At 46.5% G+C, this 19,333-nt stretch overlaps 1 protein-coding gene across 4 annotated transcripts in view; it reads right to left on the bottom strand.

Annotated features, from left to right (window-relative positions):
* Positions 1-151: 151 nt before the first annotated feature.
* SEPTIN6 (septin 6) overlaps positions 152-19,333 on the bottom strand; it is a 20,354-nt gene continuing 1,172 nt past the window's right edge. The window contains exons 2-10 of one of the 4 annotated variants that reach the window (XM_010166539.1): positions 12,692-12,887; positions 11,408-11,594; positions 11,009-11,170; positions 9,752-9,848; positions 9,320-9,488; positions 8,696-8,828; positions 7,835-8,025; positions 5,864-5,907; positions 2,240-3,342 (exon numbers count right to left, since the gene is read on the bottom strand). In XM_010166539.1, coding sequence (XP_010164841.1) covers positions 5,904-5,907; positions 7,835-8,025; positions 8,696-8,828; positions 9,320-9,488; positions 9,752-9,848; positions 11,009-11,170; positions 11,408-11,594; positions 12,692-12,858 — 1,110 coding nt within the window. In that variant the 5' untranslated portion in view covers positions 12,859-12,887 and the 3' untranslated portion in view covers positions 2,240-3,342; positions 5,864-5,903. Of the gene's footprint in view, positions 675-2,158; positions 2,184-2,239; positions 3,343-5,863; positions 5,908-7,834; positions 8,026-8,695; positions 8,829-9,319; positions 9,489-9,751; positions 9,849-11,008; positions 11,171-11,407; positions 11,595-12,691; positions 12,888-19,333 lie in introns of those variants that run through there. The other 3 variants (XM_010166532.1, XM_010166524.1, XM_029084605.1) reach the window with 3 other exon arrangements.

Raw genomic sequence — 19,333 nt, 5'->3', positions numbered from 1 at the left:
GGGGTGCGGGTGGGTCCCCGTTACTGCCGTTCCCTCCCGATACCGCAAACTGATCTCCAACGTTAAAGGAGAGGATGGTTAGTTGGAAAAAAGCAGTTCCCTCCGCCCCATACCTTGTTGAACGAGCCGGTGAGACACAGGAGGACACCAGTGAAAACACACAGTTCTTCTGACTTTATTTCTTTGTTAAAATTAAATCCTTCGTGGCTGCCAACAGAGCAAACGGCACTAGGTTTCTATTTCCTTTGCCTCTGAATGCACAGTGTCCAAAACCAATCCAACAGTGGCATAGTATTGAAAATACTCCTTGGGCTTCACACCTCCCAGAAACCCGTGACATTTATATTATTAAAGACAAAATTAGAAAAAACAATATGCCCATAACAACGGTTGAAAATGTACTCGCTCCATCGTTACTCCAAACAGCACATTGCTGTCGCTTTTCAGAATTCCAGGTAAACAATCTGTTCTCCCCCTCCCACCCCCCCATATTTGCCCTGTCTTGTCACACAAATTACAAGACAAGATACCATGCAAGTCAGTAAAAGAGCTTCTTTCCAAAACACTAACACTGAAGATTTGTTCCCCCCCAACACAAGACCCTTAATCTCTTCTAGAAGTGGCAGTCTTCTCCCTCAGACCCAGTGCAGCTGGCGAAGACAGATTAAAAAAAGCTACAGAGAGAGAGAAAAGGGGAAAAAAGAGAAAAAAACAGAAGATTAGCAAAAAAGAGAAAGACATTAAAAAAGCAGGAAAAAGAGATGCAACATGACAACAGCTGACAGAGGAGAGATGGAACCTCCTTGTGGCACCTCAAGTACTTCAAGGAAATCACACAAGTAAAAACCAAACCTTTTTTCTTTAAAGTCTTTAAAAAGACTTTACATAACTGTAAATAACATTCTAATAAGGCAAATGGTCAGGAAACACAGCCAGTGACCTGCAGTATGGGTAAAAAAAACCAAACCACATTAAATGGTTCTTTTCTTTTAGCAGAAAACCTAGAAATCATTGACAGATCGATACTGACTGGTTTGGGGACAGGCTGACATTCAACACTACAGGAAGAAGTAAAGACTCATTTTAACTTGCTAAAAAAAACCCCAACCAACCAACCAACCAAACAAACAAAAAAAACCTAAAAAATCAAAGATTTTTATGGGAAATAAAATTGTATTTATGGTGAAGCAGAATACCTGAGAAAATACCTTGCAATCTAGAGCTGTAGCTGCCCTGATGGCTGGAAGGAAACAGAGGCCAGACCGTTGTTTGATCTGGGTCACTGCACAAGGGTTGCTGCTGCCGCGAGCAGCTCGCCAGACTAACACACTGTACGCAGAAACTGTTTGTGAGGCTTTAGCATCATCCAGACGACCTTTCTAGGAAAATTCTCAGCAGGGGCTTGCACTAAAACCAGCGTTAGCCATCACAACTAGCTCTGAGGTGTGCCTATCTGCCAAAAACCAGGGGTTTGATGGTTTTTGTTGACACTATGTGGCAGCACACACCCTGATCTTTCAGCAGGGCGAGGACATGTGGGGTCACCCACACACAGAGAACTTAACCTGCACATGGTGCAACTGAAGGACCAAGGTCACAACAAGCAAGTCAGAAATCAGGGTTATATGCTAGTCTTCAGGTAGCATGAATTAGCAAAACAAACAAAATAAAGCAAATAAAAAAGATAGATGATGTCATGAAAACGACACCTAGTATAAAGAGAAAAGAGCTTTTCATCTCTCAACTATGTGATAATTAAACTAAGGTGGTGTTGTCATTTTAACGTCACCAATAAATACATTTAAACTGCTTTGTTATTTTGCCAGCAAAAATAACTCACAGAACTTACTTCCACATCCCTTATTTATCTGGGTGGAAAGGTGCCAGGAGAAATGGGAATCCATTAATTGTAGGGAAAAAAAATAATTGTAGGATTTAAAGTTGCAGCATCCAAAACCTTGTTAGGACTAATTTTACATTGTTTAATAAAAGCAATAACCACCAGTACACAGTAAAGTCAGAATCACAATGAGGATATAGGAGAGAACAAGGGCAACAGCATGGAAAGTTCACAGCTGAAATGCTGTCACGTTTTATTAGACCCTCCGATTTAACAAGTAAATGAAGGTCCATTCCAGCCCATTGTTTTCAGGGGTAATTACTCAGTACAGAGCCATGGGTTACTGTAAAAGAAGGGCAAAGAAAACAAGAAAACAAAAGAAGTAAATGTTAACCAGAATTCACTGTCTGATGAAGTCTTTATTTAAAAACAAATCTCATCCAAAAATACACAGAGAAGACACCTGCAGGCAAACCACAGTTGCACTTGGCCAGAGCGAACTCCTGGCCCCAGTGAGCAAAACACCCTCCTTTTTAGTGCAAATCTTGCAGTAAAACAAGGCTTTTGCTGAATAGAAAATATGAGAAGCAACCTGCCAGCATCTGTATGCTTCTGAACAGATGCCAAATAAAAAAAAAAAGGTAATACTTTTTGCGTTAAAATCAGAAACTGTTGGAATCACTGGGAAGAAAGTCAAAGAAACATCATGGTCTTTCTTCACAAACACTGGTATGTACAGCAAGGTGGCCAGCTTTCCCTGAGATTGGATCCAGGATGTGCATCCAGGCCAGCACACTGAGAGGGAGACAAGGCAAGAGATCCTTCGTGACCCCTGCAGCATTCAGAGAACACTTAGTTGCAAACCATGGATCCAAGTTTGAGAATCCCTCACGCCCAGGGACTAGAGGTTTGGACCCAGACCCAAGCCCATGAGGATGTCAAGTTTTTGCAAAAAGTCCTTTTACAATGGTTTGAGTCACACATGGCAGTGCAGGGGGGTAATGAGAGGGGTTAGATACTGCAAATTAAAAAGGGGAGAGGGCAGCCAGTCTCTGGAGACAGCACATCCCACCCCACGACAGCACTGGGTTGCATTCGCAGGGTCCCAGACAGGGGCTAAATGCACACCAGCAAGCAGCTGCGCTCTCTGGCCATGCAGCCCTCGCACCAAACGGAGGGAGAGACTAAAAGCCCAGCAGCTGAGGGGAGGTGACACCAGCCCTACGAGCGCTCGGCAGCCTGCTGCTGCCCAAAGGGGAAGAGGTATCAGCAATGAGCATCTCTTGCCAGTTCCACGTAGGCTATTGCTGAGTTCTTCACCAGAACAACCACAACACAGAACAGCCACGGGTGTGGGCTCTTGCTTAAAACAAAATGATGAGCACAGGAAGGGAGCAATGAGTAAAGGTGAGCAAACAGGTACAATGGCAGAGCTGCGTGTTAACCGAGTGTGGGGCATTCGCTCCTGGTGTGAAGGGAAAAGGTTCTACAGGAAACCCGAACTGAAAATGAAAGAAAAAGGCAGATTAATGGTTTTATGGATTAATGACAAAAACAAAACAAAACAAAACAAAATAAGAATGTAGATGTTTCCTAAAACACACACACACAAAAAGAGAATGTTGCTAAGTGTTAATAAGGTTTAATTTGATTACAAACCATGCTGTATGCAGACACATACATGCGTACACGCACACACGCTCAGCAGTGGGATGAACCAAATTTATTTTCTAAAACAATCCTTTCACAGTTTTGCAAGTTACAGGACTCATCAACTGCGACTTTTTTGTGTCGTTGCAAAACAGTGGAGCCCTGCAATACTTTATGGATCAATATGGAGAGTATTCTTCTGAATTCTGGAAAAATACCATATATACATATTTAATTTAGCAAGGACAAATGCCCATTGAAAAAGGCACTGACTGCATTTGTATAGTGGGAACAAAGAACTTCATTGGATTCAAAGCCCGGCACACAGCAACATACAGTTATGAGGGCTGCCAAAAGCAATCCAAAACCAACAAAAACCAGTAATGTTCACTCCAACTTCACTTCAGCCGTGCCTTCGTACTCAGCACCAGAATGAACACTGTTATTCTTTGGGGTTATTTTTCCACATTCAGAGCCTGATAAGCAGAGAATTGTTCTTTTCATTGTCTGACAGTTACCGTTGGCAGCAGAGGCATTTATTCAAGGCGACTGCAAGCTCCAGTTTGAGTCAGTGCAAGACCCTTCTGAAGCTCTTCTGTTAAATGGAACGTCCCAATGAAATTAAATTCAAATGCCTCTCACTGACAGTGTAACTTTTACTTGCTTTTCCATTTCCCTTGGTGGAGCTAAGAGGGAAGGAATCCTGGAATAGGCTCTTCCCTGTTTAAGGGCAGACCATAAGTTAGTTTGGACTGTATCCTGGACAGAATATAAATCCTAGCTTTGTCTGCAAGGAAGGGTGGACTCGAGGCTGAGTTTTTAGGGTGTTTTACAATTAAGTGCTTCTGTTCCAACAGGTCCCTTCTCTGGGAGACCTGCACACCTCAGCCTGGGGTGCTGTCACCCTTGCCTTGGATAATAACTATTGCTGCTCTGTCAAGAAGCAAGACATTCCTGTGGGAGCTTTCTTTTTCCTCTCACCAGAGAATCAACAGTAAATTAAAAAGCCTCAATTAAACACACTCAACCTAGCTATAAGTAGACCACTGTCATTAACCATTTAACTAATAAGCCTGATGAGGATGTTGCTCTCCAGCCATGTGCATTTCTCACACATCTTTTTTGAAATGAGCCTTCATTTTACAATAGATGCTGGCACTTTGCACTGCACACACTTGCTTATGGCCAGGTTTGTTAACCCTTTCTCTTATCTCTTCCACAAGCCTGCCCATGACTATGTGGCCCCCTTACACCCCTGCTCATGTGAAGGCAGAGACACCCTGGACAGAGTCACAGCAACTGGAGCAGAGCTGACTCACAGCGTAACACCACTGACAGGGCTCTGCTCCAGTGGGAACTCTCCACACTCTGGCAAAACTCCTCGGAAACTCGTATGCTGGCCTTGTTCAGGGGCAAAGTGCTCTGGTAGGTGTTCTGGACACACCTTGAATACAGCCCTCTTCTACCACTAGCCTTACCCTGACAATGGGCACACTTGGCATGGCTCCCAGGAGTGTAAGTGTTTGCTACAGCTGGACATCCAGTCCATGGGTGACCCATTTGACTGTTAAAAATGTCATAGTCCCTCAGTCTATCTTCAGAGCCTTCTATATGTGCTAAATGCTCAGCCCATCATCTCTTGTGTTTTTGGACAATCAACTATGATCAGTCAGCAGGTGAATATTGGTTTGGTTAACTGGCAGTAGCTTCTTTAATTCCCCCTTGTACATACATACACACGCACTCAGATACACACACAGTTTGGTGATTCTCTGGGACTTTGGGAGACAAAGGAAAGCTCTAGGTTTGGCAGATTTTACCATCTGTTAGTATGTGAAGAGGGGGATAGAAACTAGTCTGGCATCTACCTTCACCTGCACTGTAACCACAAGTGAACACCACAGCTTGGAGGGGTGGGAGGGAAGGAGGAGAAAGGGAAAAGATATTTTCATGGCTGGTTGGGTTCTACCATCAGCACCACATCTCCATAGCAATTGTTGCCATAGTATCAACATGGCCTATGTGATTAAAAAATATAATTTATTTCTAAGGGAGATGGAATAAAGAAAAACGAGCCAACAAAGTGCTGGGAAGGTTTAAAAGGAAGAGGACCTAATCTTTATTTTTCTCTGTTTCATGTCCTAATACTGAGTCTCTGCATTTTACTTTGCAGAATCCTTAAAGATAAACTTTGCTGCCTCCTTTTTCTACAACTGTGTATGTAGAGAGAGACTGGCAGAGCGTGTACAGTAAGGGTGAAAGCAAAGGAAGACAGGGATAATACTTATAGGCTTCTGGATTTGCACAGGGTCTGCTTTTTTAGGAACTGTAACTGATCCCACTGTGAGATCTATATTAGTTAATGACGCTTACCAGGACAATGTGCCTCATGCACCATGCAGCCAAACAGCAGCTAACTGTAAAACAGCATACATGTGAGAGCTAATAATGATGATAATGATGTAAAAACAACAACAACAACAACAAAAACCAAGTCATGATTAGTGCAAATTATAGAGCTTGGGTTTAAAGGAGTCACCTGTGAAAGAAAAAGGTGAGTGTACTGCCAGCCACTAGTAAACAAGATATGATGAAGCTACAGCTTGTGAAATTCATGGATTGTTAGAGATATTTATGATCTAAATTCTGAAATGAATTATTAAGGACAATTGGAGAAGTTACAGAGTAAAGAAAGCAGCACCAACACAAATACTTTCCTGGAGGAGAGAGAGGCCTCCTAGTATCTTCCCAAGCCTTACTCAAGCTCTGACCTAACTCTTTCATCGAGTTTTCTGTGCCTTTCCATGTCCTTAACTGACAAGGGCGTCCCAAAGCTTTTCCATATGAATGTGCTTGGTGTCAGAGCTCAACTGAGATTAGAACTGCTTCTAGGAACAAGAGTGTCTTGGCCCACAGCAACTAATTGCTTATACTATAGGGCATGTCATCTCCCTTGTCTGTATTCCTGGCCCTGACTGATCTCGGGGCTGAAGTCTGCAGTCAGTGGGCTGATGTCTGAGGGCTCTAAGCATGAAAGAACTCAGTTGTGTATTCCTCACACAGTCCAAGCTGGGGAGAGAAGTCTGTCCCCAGTCAGACTCAGGCTCCTCAGTATGAAAAGACAGTAAAACCCCCTGAAGGTAATTCAAAAGAGCAAATCAAAATACACAGTGGAAAAAGGAACGGACAAGCGAGAAAAGGGCAGCACTAATTGCTCATCACAAAAGAATGCTGACATTAAAGCAGCTCCAGCTCAAAACTAAAAAGACTAAACTAGCATCTCATTCTGGTTATTGGGTTTTTCTTCTCCCGTCTCATTTGCTTCCAAGTTTAACAGTCAAGGGCTATTTTTCCTGACAAACAGTTCTTTGGGCACGTGCCATATTGTTCACATTAACAGCACTTCTCCATGTAGTGAAGACTGTGCAGCACAGGCAAGATTTACTCTGGACTTGCCCCAGGGATGTGCAGAGCGGGGATTATGGCAGGGGTACAGGAACCAGACCCTTGCTTAGCGGCACACCGCACTTTGTACACGTGCTCAGGTGGCACACAATCTGTTTCAGAAAAAGCACCACAGTGAGAAGGAAAGGAACTGCTCATTTCTAGGTGAACCGGGAGGACTGTTTCAGCTTTACAGCTGGGTGCTCTTGAGCAACTGCAGAGCATTAGGAGCCTGGCATGGGCACTGCAGATGGCCCAGATCACAGGGCCCTGACCAGGGGCTGGATCCTGTCACACCAGGAACCCCTGCTAAAGCCAGGCAGTATCCCTCACTGTTTCTGTGGAGGGCAAAAAGCTGATTTAGGGCTGGAGAAGAGTGCTAGCATTAACAAGGAGCTATGACCTGTCCTCTTGTACTGCCACCTTACATTTTGCAGATTCCAGAATTCAATACTATTAGTCTCCCTGAATAATTTTCCTCAGTATAAGTTTTTTCTCAACCTAAACAAGTAAGACCTTGAGACAGGACACACTCCTCTCTAGAGATGGCAGGACATCCCTGGTAACCACACCCTAGCCTTGGCAGCCAATATTGTTCCACTTCATTGCAAGCACTGACAGATCAAGAGAGGATCAGGGAAATCTCAGGGAATAAAAAGTTCATCCTCTCTCATGCTGTCAGCAAGCAGTGAGGGAGGTTACCACTGCTCTCTGCTCTTCAGGATGACAGCTAAAGGTAAAACGCTTCCAGCTACTGCTCAGCCTTACTAGGGATTAAATCTGGCTGCAAACTTTCCCCCAATAACAACTGGCTAGGTTGGAAGAGAAATATGAACACCCAGAAAAATAGCAAAGGAGAACCATTACCAAAAAGCAAATACCACTGGGTTAGCAACTTACTTTTTTCGTTCCTTATCTCTTTTAAGAGTTTGCGATCCTCCAGCCTGCTGAGCCTGAGATTGGAGCAATTCAGCTGCTGTCTTCCTTTGTTTAAATGCATTTACTTCATCATCCAGAGACTTCTTCTTATCTTCTAGCTTCTTTTTTTCATCCTGATGTAACTTCTTCAGGCGATCAAACTTTTCGTGCAGCTAGAGAGAAAGGAGAGAGGTGAGCAGGACCCAGCACTACCAGATATTCTGTTCACAAGCAAAGAGGAAGATGGAAGGATTCCATGAGATCTGAGCCTGGAAATCTCTGTTGGTCACTACATCATTTCTAGCCCCCTGAGCTGACACTGCATAAACAAAGGGCTGGGAACAGTCTCCTGCAGCAGCTGACAAAGGCAGTGTTCTTGTGATGCACCATTGCACAGACCAACAATAAAGGACTGGGAGAGTATAACTGTAAAAAAAAAAAATTTAATCCACTTCCAGGGGTCTCCATCTTACTCCTCTTTACAGGTCAGTAACTTAATGGATTCTTCACAATGCTCAGGAAGTTGCATGGGTATATTTTTTTCCTAACAAGCTTATATCAGGGGCTATTTCCCTCCTTGAATTTTGCCACACTGCAACTCTCCATCAGAATCAAGACTATGGCACTTTCATGGTTCAGTAAGTCATACACTACAAGCACTGTGTTCTAGTTTTGTCCTACAGGATGAACACTTTAATGTCCCCATGACCCCAAGTTAAACTTTAGACTTCTTGATAAGAAAGCCCTAAACGCCACTCTGCAGAAAGTGCTTTGGCACAGCTACCTACTTGGGAGTGGATCTATCACTCACAACCATGAAGAGACAAGTACTGCAGTCTTCACCTCTTTTTCAGCCTCCTTCAGCTCTGCTTCTTTTTCCTTGACCCTCTGGACAAACATTTGCCTCATTGCCTCTTCCTTTTTCTGCAGTTCCCCCAGAAACTCATTTCTTTTGGCTTCATAAGTTTCTTGTAAGCTAAAAAGAAAAGAAAGTCCAGTGATATGACTTGGGACAAACTCTGCTTCCCCTGAGCCTCTGAAATTAGGCCCTCACCATGAATATCACCACTCACCCACCCATGTGTGCCCGAAGTCTTCTTTATCCAACTGTTTGTGGGGTCTGGAAGCTATTACACTTTTCTGTATATTGAATGTTGGGCAATTCAAAGAGAACAGCTGGCAACAAACACTAGTTCAGAGGGACACTGCTGTATCTCTGCACCACAGGCATTTCTACTCCTGTACTTGCAGTTTCACAGTCAATCCTGCACACGGTCTCTGCGTTTTCACCTCCTCTCACTCAGCCAGCACCTTTGCTGAAGTCTGGATTTATCTGACCTGGCAGGTTTTCTTGCTGCATTGGTTCTTTACGTGCTCTCTCAAGGACAGACACACATACACACACGTGCAGGCAGCGCATCCAACAATGCCCCTCTCCAGCTCTCCTGTCTCCTCCAGGGATCCCACCTGAAGGGTTTGCTGTCTGGATCAGTGTCCTTAAAACCCATCTCTTCCAGTTTACATCGCCGGTACAACTCGTAGTGGCGTGTGTGGGTCTGTTCGCGAAGGTCTTCCATGTTCACGCGGATCAGCATCTCCCGCAGCTTCACAAAGTCGCAGTGAGCTTCATTCTCCACTGTAACACACGATAAGGAGTAAGATGGGGGCAGAAACAAAGGTCTCTTCCCACATTCCACACCTGTCTACTCCTCCAACAGGTTTAACAGCCCTTCCAACCAGAGAAAACTGTCACTAGAGGCCCGGCACAAGGATTTAACAAAGGATAATTCCCAGTGAGATAATGAAATCCAGCAGGCCCTTGCTCCTCTTATGAGAGCCCACTGCCTCCTGGCAGAAGCGTCATCATTCATGCCATGAAAATCCCAGGGCTTAACTCACCCTGCACTGTGCCCCAGGGGTACTGACGAGCTTTCATCATTTTGTTTCCTATTTTCAGCTCCTCCGTGCTCCCAATCACTGCGAATGGCAAGTGGGCCTGGAACACAATTAACGATACCCACGTTAGTCCCTCTCAAATCTGGCTGACTTGCCAGCACACAGATCTGTAACAGGCAAAGACCATGAAGCTTTCTGTAGAGATGTACAAACATAAAGGTTAAGGCAACTGATTTAAAACAAAGTTTTCCACTCCTCAATTTTAAACATGACTAAAATTGCCGATTTTAGTCACAAATCTAAATCACCCCACCCTCACGCTTTCACTGGTCTCAGTCCCTCCACAAGCTCATCTCCTGACCTGAACCACAAGCAGATTTGTCTTATGTTGCTAATAAAATCATTATTTGGATACAAGTGTTCCAGGTCTGCAAAAGTGCCTTGATCAGATTCTGATTCTCGCCTGCTTAGACCCCATAAACCTGGTAATTATGATTTAAAGCAGTTTAATGAAGGATTTAAAGAGTTGATCTCTGTGCAGGGGGCTGACACAACCCAGAACGTCTACAACCCGAGACAGCGATTCCCTCCCAGGAGACATGGAAGTGGCTGAAAGGAAAGACGAGCAGAGGTTTACCTCCACGCTCAGAAGGGCCAAGGGGAGAGGACTTGTCCCTTTGTCATCACAGACCAAGGACCAATATGACAGCAACTCAGTGCAGACAGGGGTCCCAGAGTCAGCCAGGTAAAGGGGCTCTGCTGCAAGGACAGCCACAGGCAAGAGGAGACACCCATGGAGGCAGGGCTTTGCAGGCAACACCAGCCCAGAAGAGCAAAACTGTTTGGTGCAAAAACCACAGCATATGGAGCAGAGAGGTGCATGTCTGCAGACAGCCTGCCCCTCACACCTGACAGGTAATACCCATCTGATTAATTCATAACCCAGGACTGTCCTTGCCCTGCACAGCCAGGCCTCACCATCTGTCCCATTTCCTACAAGTCCCTCAAGAGATATGCATCAGGGCAAGGAAAGGGTTAAAAGTCTGTTTTCTGACTAGAAAAGCCCACCAGAGAGGCAGGAGCCTATGACAAGGCTCTGCTAGCCTAGGATGATGCTACAAAGATGGGATCCCTGTGAAATCCTCTGGTTTTAAGACACAAAATAGAAGGGAAAGTGGATTTAAGAAGCACTCCAGTATGGGCCACCAACCCCTCCAGTGACAGTGCTGTTCTGGGAGAGGAGGAAGCAGAGTCACTTACATTCATTGTCCCATTTATCTCCGCCACTGATTCATCATCTGTTGGGAACTGGTAGATCTGAACCCCGTTACTGACCAGTTCGCTCGTGATTTTAATTTTAAATTTGGTCAGCTCACTCTTGGAAATGGCATCAGATTTGGCAATGATGGGAATGATGTTCACCTAGGAAGGAACAGAGTGGTAAGAAGTCCTCAGCTTTGCTCCAGGGAATTTTTCCAAGTCTGCAACACAACTTACAAAAACTTGAAAGTGCTCAATAAATCTACAGGCTTTATCTGCCAAACCAGTCACTGCCACCAGTATAAGGGCTATTCAAGGTGGGGAGATGTGCTCTGGAAAAGCAGCAGCCTTTCTGCCAGGCACACAGCGAACCGGCCCAGCAGGAGTTAAACATCCTACCTTGCTGTCAAGCTTCTTCATTGTCACCAAGTCCAGGGATTTCAGCGAGTGGCCTGTCGGAGCAATGAAGTACAAGCAAGCGTGGATCCGGGTGTCGTGGTAGTTGTGCAAGACCCTTTTTATCTTCAGCTCTTCTTGCAAGTAGGCTTCAAACTGAGCATCGATGAACTCAACGATGGGCTTGTAGCTTTGGTGAAGGGGAAAAAAGGTGTCACACATCTTACAGTCAGAGAGGCAAACAGACAGTGCTCCTTTGCTTGCTTTTAAGAAACAAGCTGCTTGTTAGATTTTACTTCCCAAGACCCATTCTCTCAAACTCCCTTCCTCCCCACCCGTAAGAAATTTCAAAGTTGCACTACTGACAAGGAGATGTGGTCCCACATCAGACTCTAACAGCCTGTTTGACAAAACACAGTACTGGAGATTTAGCAGAGGACAGGAGACACACCATTCTCTCCAGGGAAAGTGGACTCTCATACTTTGAAATGTGAGGGTGAAAGACTTTATTTTAAAAGGAAGGATAATATAGACTCATTCACAGCAGTGTGTAACCCTTGCTTGCACTCAGGGAGCAAACAGCTTGCTGCTCTCACAGCCCCGAGTCCTGGAGGTGGAAGAGACACCTCCTTTCAGTACTACCTTTGCCCAGTGCTCTGGGGCAGGAAATCCCTGCGACTCCCTTTCAAGGCCATCTGAAACACAGAGCCTGTCAGACTTACCGTGTAAAGGACATCAGTGCATCTCAAACAAAACTAAAAGGAAAACCTAACAGAGGTGCAACAAAGCAAATCCCATCTGCAGAGCCTCTGTGAAGATGCACCTTGGAGGTGGTCTGGTGGAAATGCACACCCCTTAACCACGCACCACACTCCAGCCACACTGGGACGTGAGCTGCCAGAGAGACTTCCCCAGGGTATCTCACTGCACATTTATTGTGCCTCCTTCAGGAACATGGAAGAGCCCTGCCACAAGTGGCTGTTAAGCCAAGAGGTCACTAGACCACACTAGTGGTTTAGTCAGTAGCTTGCAGTCAGCACAGCACAAGGAAACAAGCACAGACGCCCTGACAGCATGAGAAAAGCTGTTTTGATAGCTGGAGCAGTGCTGACACACCACAGCCTCTGTCCCCTCTTCTACCTGTGCCATCCCAAAGAGAAGACAAGGACAACCCGTAAGGAGGAAAGAGGAAAACATTACAGCACAGTCTGGCCCAGATAGGGTACGGAGAGAGACCCTGCATGAGGAAACCAGGTCAGGATGCAGCCTCTCCCCCCCTTCACTCACCTGTCCTCTTTGTTGATCTGATCCCCAAAGCCCACTGTGCTCACAATAGTCAGTTTGAGGTTGACATTGCTCTCCTGCAAGTCGTAGGTATTGGATTTCAGCTGAACCCCAGGCTGTGAGTGAGATGCTGGGTCACCTTCAAACTTGGTGTTGAAAAGTGTGTCCATGAGGGTGGACTTACCAAGGCCAGTTTCCCCTGTTGGAGAAAGAGAGAGCTGAAATGTCCTGTTGAATATTAATATGGCTTGGCCTCCAGCTTCCAAATGTTAACAGGGGTGAAATTGTAGCAGATGAAAGCAGATCTCATGCTCCAAAGGGAGCGTCTGGCAAGCAGAAAGCCGTGTACAATGGGAGGTCTGTATGCTGGGCAAATTACATTTCACAGTCTAATGGCCATTAATATCGTTAGAAAATAGAGATGAAAAGAAAGAGGTGAAAAGGCAAAGGGGAAAGCAGCGTTCAGATCCTGCATCAAACTCACAGCTACACTAAAGAAGATGCTGTTTTCACCAAGAAGTGGGAGGGAGAATGGGGCTCACTGCCATTTCCAAAAAAGGATGCTCCAGAGCAATATGTGTCTAACAAGCAGCTACTGAAATAGCCTCCTTCCATGCAGAAACACTGAGAGTTGGTTCCAGTCCTACAGCAAGCTGTACAGTTGGCTTCTTGTGCCAACAACAGATTGAGTTGGGGGATCAGCCTTCTAGACTGGGAGGGGACATTCTCTGTCCTATCTGGTTTCCATACCTTAGGGGCTACTCAAGTTATACAATACTCCAAAATCTGCTTCCAAAAGTTCTGCAGCATTGAACTGCTATTTGGATTCCATCTATCAACAAGGAACTATTTCCTTGTCTGGAAAGAAGAGACAAATCCCAGAGACCAGTTTAAATTTGTTTCAGATACATCCCGGCAGGAACAACACAAATCCCTCTGTGTGCCCGTTTTCCCTCACCACGCTCTGACCATGGAGCCAGCTCTCTGAGCTCAAAGGCTCTGACTCTGTGCTAAACATGTAAGCAGTCTGTTTTGCTGCCCTGGGAGGGCCGTTGTGTTTTGGGGAAACAGCAATTTTTGAACTGCCCAGATGGCTTTTGCTGAAACTTCAGGAGCTGCCCGAATCCCACCTGCTGTGAAGGCTGCTCCTCCAGCCCACTGTGGGAGCACAGGGAGACTGTGCCTGGCTGAAGCAGCCTTCTCCTCCCTCCCCGAGCCCTCAGCTCCCAACCAAAACAACTTCATTTTCCTACTCTGCTCAGAAGAAAAGAGCTTCTCATTTTTGTAGGCTTAGAGCTCTGCAAAGGATCCAAACTTGCATGAAATGCCCAATTCAACAAGTGGAAACTCCTCCCCATCCTCCCTCATCCAAATCTGAGCCTCACCCCTGCAAGCCCACAAATTCCTCTCTTTTGGTCCCAGAAGAGACTTCTCTCACTCAGGACTGAAGTACGTGACAGGCAGGGGAGGGCAAATACCCACTGCTCTGGGAACTGAGCAGCCTCTGATTGCCAAGATCATATATCAGGTGTGTTTCCAGAAGGCAGCAAGATTCATTAACATCTGAAAGTCAATGTACACCTTGAGCTGCAGAGCTGTCCAGGAGCCAGCTAAGAGCTTGTGCTTCATCACTGACTGACATCAGCTACGGCCCACCTCCGGCCAAACCAGCCACAAATCGAGCTGCTCTTTGCACCAACCTCATCTGAACCTGAAGGGGAGAAGAGGGAGTCAGGACCAGGAGCTGCCATTGCCGCAATCCCTCGTGCCTCATTAATACACCAGCTGCATCTACAACGCTGCCAGCCAGAGCGCCCCGGCGTGTGGAAGGGAGAGCAAAGCACAAGGTTGTCTCTGTCACTGGAGGAACGAGCTGGGCCATCCAGAGACTCCTGGCCTGGCAGATCACAGCCTTTCACTGACTTGCAATGTCAGCCTGGACTTTTGGGCTACCATTAGCCCCAGATGGGGAGCAGGTGCACAAGGCACAGCAGAGCAGAGCAGCGCCACGATTTGGACGGGGATTTTGAGAGTTAACAGCAGCCAGAGAGTTAACGGCTGCCTGACCCCACCAGGCCTTTCTCAGGGATTCCAGGAAAACTGCAGCACAAAAAAAACCAGAAATCTAAACAGTCTGAGAAGGCAGCAGCGTTTCCAGAGCCCTTGCCAAGGGATGGGTGGGACAGAGCAGAGTGTCTGCTTGCATGTGAACGCCAGGATCCCTGACGAGGCACCTCGGGACAGGGGAGCTCATCCTGCTGGAAAGGCAGCCCTGGGATGGGGGAGCCTTCAAACCCCACCCTGTGCTGATGTCCCACAGCCTGGTGAGCCCTGGAGCAGGGCCGGATCCAGCAGCCTGTGCCCCAGGGCTGCAGGACAGGGTGACAGCAGAGCAGCAGTGGTGACCAGGGCAGGGAACTGCTCTCTGCAGCAGATGCACAAGGTCACATGTACCTCATGCAGGCTTCTGGGCAGACAGAACACCCCGTAAGCCACCTCTTGTTTCTGCCTCCCTCCTCCTTCAGGGCAAAAGGTGTCTACATGAGGCCAAGACTATTGTTTAAACACATCCAGAGCCTGCTAATCATTGCCCACTTTAAATCACTCTAATGTGGTGTCTCCAGCAGGAGTGATTTTCACTGTCAGAGAGGCCAGAAGTGTGTAAGAAATGCAGGCAAAATTTTAAGACAGAACATGCTTTTATATTCCATCTCATGCCAGCTACACAGGGCCGGCAAAGGCAACTTTGAATTCTCACACTGAGGTTTGCCATTTGGAAGGGGAAGATCCAAACTGGTAAGGTATTTTTCCATAGGTGGGAGTTGCCCATCCAAACACCTACAACTTTGTGTTTAAAACACAAAACACCCAGCTGCTAACACAGCATCTCAAATGTGAGGTCTGCACACCAGAAATGCCACTCAGCCAGCAGAAACACCCATCCCACACTGCACAACCCCACTGACACGGGGCAGTGTCAAAGCCTGACAGGGAGGAGAGGATGGAGGAAACAGGAATTACTCTCCCAGTTAAAAGAAACATAATGTTAGCACTGATGGAGTGACATGAGATGGTAAAAGACTGAAGATGTTAATAAAGTGCTTTGCTGTGTTAAATATGAGCAGAGCTAGGGAGCAGTGCTGCTTTGAAGGGCAAAATAACAGAAGGGAGGATTTCTGAATCTCCTGGGAGCCTCTGAATGACACAGAGGCAACTTTCTGCTGGCTGGAAGATGTAAATGGTGCCAACTGCTTCTTGTAAGGACAGGAGTCCAGATGGAACAGATGGTCTGATGAAAAGGACAAGTAGTTTGTGCTGGTTCCAGCTGACAGCACTGGAATCTTCTCCAAAAAGCAGAAACGATGAATGGGGATTAAGGGAGGCAGAATTACTGTGGAAAAGCAGTGGTGTATGCAAACCAAGTGAGAGGCGGTCTTGGCAAGCAGATTATTTCCTGATGTCAGGCTTATAGGCACACATGTGATTTGAACTCCAAAACTATACCTCAGGGTTATGCAACTCGGCAGTGGTCTGCTCTCCCACAGCAGGGCTGACAAAGTGCAGTGGGGAGGACAGGGCAGGGAGGGTGACCTTTACCGTTAGAGCTCTGCACCAGGAAGCTCTGACAACTGCTGAGGAGCTGTAGAATTGTGCCTTTCATCACGGGATGGATTTTTTATGTTAAGTCTGATGATTTCCAGAGATATGGGGGGAAAAAAAATGGCCAGAGACACCACACCAGTCAGGCTCTGGATACACAGCAATCCTACACCAGTGCCCAGAAGGCACCATCCACTCTTAATACACAACAGCCTGCCAGGCTAGAGATGCTGTGCTGGGCTCCTCACACCTCCTCTCGGTCTCCTGAGACAGGCTCCCTGCTCCCTGCACATGCACGTGGTGCCTTCAGCGCTTGATGGAAATGGTGCATCAAATCACTCATTGATGGAGCAGTGGCACCACTTGCAAAGACACAGCTGAGACAAGTGCCACTCTGCTCCCATCAGCTACTGCACAGAGATCCTCTGCTCTGGGACCAGGCCGTGCTCCCCATGGTGCCTGGGCAGGACGCTGCTCACACTCTCTGGGGCTCTCCAGCTGGTGACCAGGCAGAGCTTGTGCCAGAGGACAGCAAGTACCAGCGCTGCAAGGAGTGAGTGATCCTGCTACTGGCACTGCAGTGCAACACCAGGGCCACCCAACACCAGCTGCTCTGGGTGAGATGGAGATGGAGGTGAGGTGAGGGGTGGAGGTGAGGTGCTGCCATACCTGTCTCTGACACTAGCCAGCAGCTAAGGTGGAGGAACAGAAAAAGCTGCGCCCCCAGCAAATGCTCCTCCCTTTGGGAAGCTCCCAGCTTCCCAAAGCAAAATGAGTATCTTTGTGCTGAAAGTACCTTCATGGCTTCTTCCTTTCACAGAGATTTTGGCATCCTAAGCACCCCACAGCCTTAAGCTGAATTATACACCACAAAAGCTATGCCTCCTTTTTTGGGTCTGCCGATTTAATTTGCTTTTCCTTAGCACATGTTAAGTGAAACGACAAACAACTGCTTGTTGTCCCCCTTCTCCACATCATTCAGGATTTAAGAGGCCCCAGTCACACTGTCCTCAATTGACTCTGTGTGAGGACAGAGGAGCCCTTGAGTATTTCCCTGTTCAAAGGTATGGAGCAGCTTTCACGAGAGAGCAACACCCCTCCATCACGAGATTAACAACTGTGGCTGCAGATATCAAATAGTTCAATCTTAAAGAAAATGTATACACATGCACTGCCCTTTCATGTGAAGAAGTGGGAGTTAATCCAATGTAGCAGGTTTGTGGAGACAAGCCCTGAGGCTGCTCAGCCTGATAAGACCATCTCTCACAGAGAGAGAAAAAAACAGTTCTTTTCAACTGACAGGCGTATGGAGACGCTGCACGATTCGCCCATCACAAGGCAAAAGCTGAGCTGCGGAGGCAAGAGGAGCAACATGGGCTCTCAAAAGGTGCTGAGCACCTCAGAGGACTACCCAGCTCCCAGTCATCATCAGCTGCCCCAGGGGACTGGCACCAAGCGGGCAGGAGAGGGCTGAGGAGACCCATGGCTTTCGGTTGGAGAAGCCCTGTTCTCTCCTCAGCTGGTTGCACCAGTGACCACAAAAACAACCACTGGGCAACTTCCAGGCTGTGCAGCTCATCTCGCCACAGAGAGCTGCCCGCTGGAGAGCAGACAGCAGCTTTGCACGAGGAAACCTGTGCACAACCCTCCCATTCTCCAGCTGGTGAGAGCTCCTGCACACCAAGGGGCTCACTCGTTTGGAGCCAGAGACCTCAAGCAGTTGTGATACAGCCCCTGGGAAAAGAGAAGGTCCTTCTGCCACAAAGTAGTCATTTCTCATTGCACTCAACAGGCTGGTTAGAGCAAACTCCCTGCAAACCCCAGGAGAGAGGAAGGGGGAAATTCCTGCTTCTAATGGGATACTACTCTAATGCAACAACAATCTAGCCTGGCCAAAACTGAGAAATTTACATTAAAAAAATGTCAGCCTGTTCTTCCTCTTTCTTTCCCCCATCTCACTGAGAAATACAGTCAGCATGGAAGGTCTCAGCCATTAAATACTTCTCCAGTCTTTACACTGAACTAAGAGGCAACTAACATTTTATCACAGAAGCTTTAGGAAGAAAATGGTTGTGCTGAGGAATAAAGTATCATAGAAACCATCCACAACTCTTAACTTCTTATGAGAGGTTTACTCATTTATTCTACCTTGGGCTCTAGTCTCAAAGGGGAGACAGCTATCAGCATGAGAAGAGCTAAAACCGGCTCCACTCTGGACGTGCTGCTGAGAGTAATTTCTGAAGCTTTCCTTGGCTCCTCCACCAGGAGCTGGAGGAATCAGTGGCTCAGATCCAGTATGGCACAGAGCATAACTGTCATTGGCTTTTTCCTTCAACAGATGCCACACACAGCTGAAAAATAGGGGGCAAGGAAGTGCCTTTCTATCATGCTTAGTGGCCTGACTACAGGATCAGTTTGTCTCTTGTTTTGTTGGCTCCAGTCCTCATTTGCTCCCCATTCTTTCAATTTTTCACCCCAAACTTCTGCTGTACCAGTGAGACCCAACAGAATAAATGACAGATGGACTCTGGGATGTTTTGTCTTGTTTCTCCAGGATGCTTAAGAGTTTAACTGTTACCACAAGTTAACAGCGGCACCAGACAAAAGATGTTTTAAAGCCTGACCTCCTCAACTCAAGATTTGCAGATCTTTTTCTAATGAAGCTCACTAAATTTCTCTATAAAACTTCCTTATTTCAAGATTGATTATGTCTGTGATATTACTTTTCATAAAAGATTTACATTAATAACTAATGTGCATTGATCTTGGCAAGTCCTTGTTATTCAGATCAACAAGGGACTCATGCATTCCATTTCTGTCCTGCAAAGAGGAAAGCAGAAGGCATTCAACTCCCCTCCACACACCAAAGTGAACACAGAACCACAGGAAGCATCTACTACTACACCTACAACTTGTAGAAAAAACACAGCAGCTCGCTGAGTGCAAAAGGAAATACTATGAGACTTCAGTCTTCGAGACAAGAGTTCCAGAAGGTCATATCACATTCACATACTGTGGAAATCACCTAGCGACTCAGCCTGACAG

Source organism: Antrostomus carolinensis, unplaced genomic scaffold (assembly GCF_000700745.2).
Source record: "Antrostomus carolinensis isolate BGI_N321 unplaced genomic scaffold, ASM70074v2 scaffold39160, whole genome shotgun sequence".
NCBI lineage: Eukaryota > Metazoa > Chordata > Aves > Caprimulgiformes > Caprimulgidae > Antrostomus > Antrostomus carolinensis.
Note: the sequence above shows the minus strand (reverse complement) of the source record. Positions and strands in the feature narration are given on the sequence as shown.